The 4,828-nt window shown below is 47.2% G+C and overlaps 1 protein-coding gene across 1 annotated transcript; it reads left to right on the top strand.

The window, feature by feature from the left end:
* The first annotated feature begins 1,349 nt into the window (after window positions 1–1,349).
* Window positions 1,350–2,727, top strand: LOC125553062 (phosphoglycerate mutase-like protein AT74H). The gene is made up of 2 exons (XM_048716815.1): window positions 1,350–1,995; window positions 2,108–2,727. The coding sequence occupies exons 1-2, from the start codon at window positions 1,458–1,460 to the stop codon at window positions 2,611–2,613; spliced, it is 1,044 nt and encodes a 347-aa protein (XP_048572772.1). The 5' UTR covers window positions 1,350–1,457; the 3' UTR covers window positions 2,614–2,727.
* Window positions 2,728–4,828: the final 2,101 nt, after the last annotated feature.

Raw genomic sequence — 4,828 nt, 5'->3', positions numbered from 1 at the left:
AGACATGGCGCTAAATGGCGTCATACATTACTCCAAATTAGGGAAATGAGGCTATTGAGAAAGCTTGTGTTGTGGATTGGTTACGTGAGGCGGTGCTCTGAGTATCTTTTAATGCAACACGCAGAGGAATTTGTGGTTCTTGGTTTTGGGTAATTTCACTAAGAAAAAACCAATTACCATTGGATCTTGGTACTTATGGTGGGAGAGAAGGAAACTTGTCCACAATAAAAAGTGCAGCAACCGAAGCATATAGCATTGGCTATTAGAGCACCGATTGCCAACTTCTCTACAACCAACACCCCGATGGAAAGATGAGGTATCATGGTTTGACAAAACCAAGAAGAGACTACGTCAAGTTGAATGTCAACGGAGCTTTCGACCCCGAAGTGTTTCGAAGACTCTTATGGAACTGTTCTTATAGACTCAAATGATAAATTTATTACTGCTAGAAATGGGAAAATAGACTCATGTGGGGATGTACTCATGGGTGAGGCTATGGCCTTGCGAATCTAGCATTAACACTAGGATGCAATCACACAGAAGTGAACTCAGATATTATGGAGGTGATTGAGACGATGAAGAATGGCAGACGATCATTTGGAGTTGCTGGTGCAATCTTTGATGATACCTATCATATTGCGTGTGAATTCCCACATGTAATCTTCGAGAATGTTCCTAGAGAGGGGAACTGTGTAGCTCATGAATTAGCCAGTCTGGCTAGGTGTAGTTTGTGTAATGAGTGGATGGAAGCACCTCAGAAGAAATCATTACCCGTCTTGAAAACAATGCAACATTGATTACCATGCAATAGATGATGGTTTGCTTGGAAACACCCGATGGGTCTCGGGTCTCAATGGATCTGAATTCGAAAAAATAATTTAGAAAACTCGAGTCAAAGATCCTAAAACTTATTAGGATCAAACATGATCAGGTATTACATCCGCTTGAGAAGTTTCATGAATGAATAGCTCCGACGGACTCAAGGGCCAAGAAAGCCATTTATTCACGAAACTTTTCACAGGAGTGTAACACCTAATCATGTTCGACACCAAACGGTTTCATAAAATTTTGAATCTTTTTAAAAGTTTCTAAATTATTATTTTTTTCAATTCGGGTGCATTGGCACCCTTCGCGTCCTTGATAAAATTTTTTTTGGAGTGGACGACATCGGAATGTTTTTGGCTAACAAGGCCGGTAGTTGAGGCCCAGTTAAGAGCAGAATACAAAGGCCATTCTGTGCACACGTAGAATGTTTTTTTAATTTCGAAGACAGTGTACACGTGGAACTTCTCGTCGTTCTTGGCTCGCACACGTAGCTATCGTACGCACGCCGCACGCGCACTAGGCAACAAATCTTCTTCGCCCACGCACACACCCTCAGCCGGCTTCTCTGTTCCCCGCTGGCCACCGGCGACCCGATGCGGCCATAGCAACCGCCCAAGACAGCTGATTAGCTGATGGCGGCGGCCACCAGGTGCGTCCCGGCGCCCGCGGCTGCAGCGCAGCCCCGGTCCCGGCACCGGCTGCGGTGCCGCTGCTGCGAGGACACGCTGGGCGTCCCGCGCCGCCGCGCGACGGCGTCGTCTGGAGCGCGGGAGCAGGAGCAGCATCAGCAGCAGCACTACTTCCCGGAGCTCCGCCCGCTGCCGTACCCGGCGCCCCCGCCCCGGCCGCGGCGCATCGTGCTGGTGCGGCACGGGCAGAGCGAGGGGAACGTGGACGAGGGCGCCTACACGCGCGTCCCCGACCCGCTCATCGGCCTCACCCCCAAGGGACACCGCCAGGCCGAGGACTGCGGCCGCCGCCTGCACCGCCTCCTCTCCTCCGGCCACGGAGACGACGAGGAGGAGGACGGCGACGACGACTGGAAGGTCTACTTCTACGTGTCCCCGTACCGGCGCACCCTCGAGACGCTCCGCGGGGTCGGCCGCGCCTTCGACGCCCGCCGCATCGCCGGCGTCCGCGAGGAGCCCCGCATCCGGGAGCAGGACTTCGGTACGACGACCCGATCTGCATGTGGATAAAGAAATGGATTGCCTTATCTCGTACTACCACGTGGCTTGATCGTGATCGATGACCACGCGTCTGTATGTGACTGTGAGAGCAGGGAACTTCCAGGACCGGGAGAAGATGCGGGTGGAGAAGGAGATCCGGCGGCGGTACGGCCGGTTCTTCTACCGGTTCCCGGACGGCGAGTCGGCGGCGGACGTGTACGACCGGATCACGGGCTTCCGGGAGACCCTCCGCGCGGACATCGACATCGGCCGGTTCCAGCCCCCCTCGCCGCCGGGGGCCCCGACGGCGCCGGAGATGAACCTGGTGCTGGTGTCGCACGGGCTGACGCTGCGGGTGTTCCTGATGCGGTGGTACAAGTGGACGGTGCGGCAGTTCGAGGGCCTGGCGAACCTGGACAACGGCGGCACGCTGGTGATGCAGACCGGCGAGGGCGGCCGGTACAGCCTGCTGGTGCACCACACCGTGGACGAGCTGAGGGAGTTCGGGCTCACCGACGAGATGATCGACGACCAGATGTGGCAGCGGACAGCAAGGCCCGGCGAGCTCAACTACAACTTCATCACCAACGGCCCCTCCTTCTTCACCCATTTCAGCTAGGAAATTCGTTGGAGCTGATCTGTATACCTGTATACGAAAGATTTGTAAATTCCCGCTTTGATTTAGGAAATCATTACTACGCAGCACGCTATATGAATTCAACTTCATCGATCACTCCTCTGCTTGTGCTTCTTTTTCCAGGTCGGCGCAAAACAGAGCGGAGCAAGGAGATACTCCTCTGCTTGCCCTCTTCTTTAGAAAAACAGAGTGCAGAGAGGGGCCTTTTTTTAGAACTACTAGAGAGGAGCCTAACGGGGACTACTTTCCAGCCCGGTTAAATTCTGATTTGGGCTCACTTTGTTAGCCTATTATGAAATTAATCCACCAGTTTCTTTCAAAAAATGTATCCACCAGTTAGTATGTCCTTAATCACGTAATATCATATATGACGCTTATTGCGACAAACCGTCACTGAAACGCATAGGGGGGGACACGAATCCGGCTACACTTGAGGCCTTGGCATGCCGAGAAGCCCTTGCTCTAACTCTTGACCTATCATTATCACATGTAGTCATTGCTTAAGATTGTAAGATGGTGATCAATGAAATTCACAAGAGCACATGCGGTCTATATGCCAGCATCATCAGCGAGATCATTTCGAGGCCAACGCAGTTTACGAGATGCCCCTTCATCTTCGAAAGACGTGATGCGAATATTGAGGCACAAAGCCTCACTAAACATGCTTTCGGACTTTCTTTAGGGCGTCATCTATGGCTCCTTAATCCTTTGGACCTAAATTGTATCCTCCTGAATCTTGTTTATGATCATTAATAAACCGTGTGTTTAGACTACAAAAATACTGTTATTTGCGACTTCTTAGTTTTTCTTTTTCTTTTTTTCTTTTTTCTCTTTTTTTCTTTTTCTTTATTTTCTTTTGTTTTACTTCTTTTTCAAGTTTATTTTCCTTTTCACTTGTTCTGTTTCTATTCTATTCTTTTTCCTTTTAAACTTTTCAATTTATTTTTCTTTTAAGAACGTTTGAATTCGTAATTCAAGAAATCTCCCCTTTTAGAAATTGTTCACAAATATAGAAAAAAATATTTGCAATTTCAAAATATGTTCAGGATTTTCAAAAAATGTTTCTGTTTTCAAAATTATTTGGAATTTTATAAAATGTTCATGTTTATCCAAATTTGTTCATAAATTCAAAATTGTTTGTGGTTCCAACTTTTAGGGTATATAAAACATGTTCCTATTTTTTTTAAAATATTGTTTACAAATTCAAAATATGTTTTGAGAGTTTAGAAAAATGTTCAGGATATCTAAATATTCAGGGGTTCCCAAATTTGTTAAGAAGAGTAAACATTGTTCACAACTTATAAAAATGCTCAGAATTTTATAATTGGTCACAATTTTAAGAAGTGATCATAGTTTCACAAATTATTCACGATGTTTTAGAAAGTTGTCAGTTTCCAAAAAAATCAAGTTCTTAATAAAACAAATTTTATTTTCAAAAACATTTCACAATTTTGAAAATGTTCAGAATTTCAAAATTGATATGTAAAACAATTTAAAGTTACTATTTTTTTCAAGAATTTCAAATAAATGTTCACGGCTTCAGATTCTTCTTAGGAATTTAAAAAATGTTCTTGATATTAGAATCTGTTCACAAATTTCAAAACAAATATCTATTTCGGAAATTTTTTACATTTCAAAAAATGCTAGCATTTTAAAAAATTCACGCTCTTGAAAATTATCAAAAAATTCACATTCTTTTAAAAAAATTGCTCGGTGGCGATGTTGACGTGGATGACGGGTCCACAAGGCTAGGCGCGCGGGCTGCCGATGAGTCTGAGTTGGTCGGCATGGTTGCGGCTGCAACAAGGGCCAGGATGCGGACACCAATGCCAAGCATGGGGAGGGTGGCTTGTGCGGCTTTGCCGGTGATGGCCTCGGCGTCCATAGAGGTCCGTCGCTGAGCGGCGGCAGCAGTGACGACGACGGTAGTATCTAATTTTGCCTTACCCCTCCTCTTTCGGTTGCCTCGCTTCTCACTTCCGGTCACTCAATGCTTTGGGGTGACCTCTTTCTTTGGCTTCACCAGGGCCATGCCGCGAGCGACACGGCGGGTCTAGGGGCAGTGCCGAGATGGGTGCGTCGACCATGGTTTTAGGGAGGGAGAGGAGAGGGTTTTGGGAGAGGAACGTGGGAATGGAGATGGTGTGCCACCTACGTGCAGGCAAGGGGAGGACGCCCCCGACATTAACGACGTATC

Source organism: Triticum urartu, chromosome 4, assembly GCF_003073215.2.
Source record: "Triticum urartu cultivar G1812 chromosome 4, Tu2.1, whole genome shotgun sequence".
Taxonomy (NCBI): Eukaryota; Viridiplantae; Streptophyta; class Magnoliopsida; order Poales; family Poaceae; genus Triticum; species Triticum urartu.
This window is presented reverse-complemented; position numbering and strand designations above follow the sequence as displayed.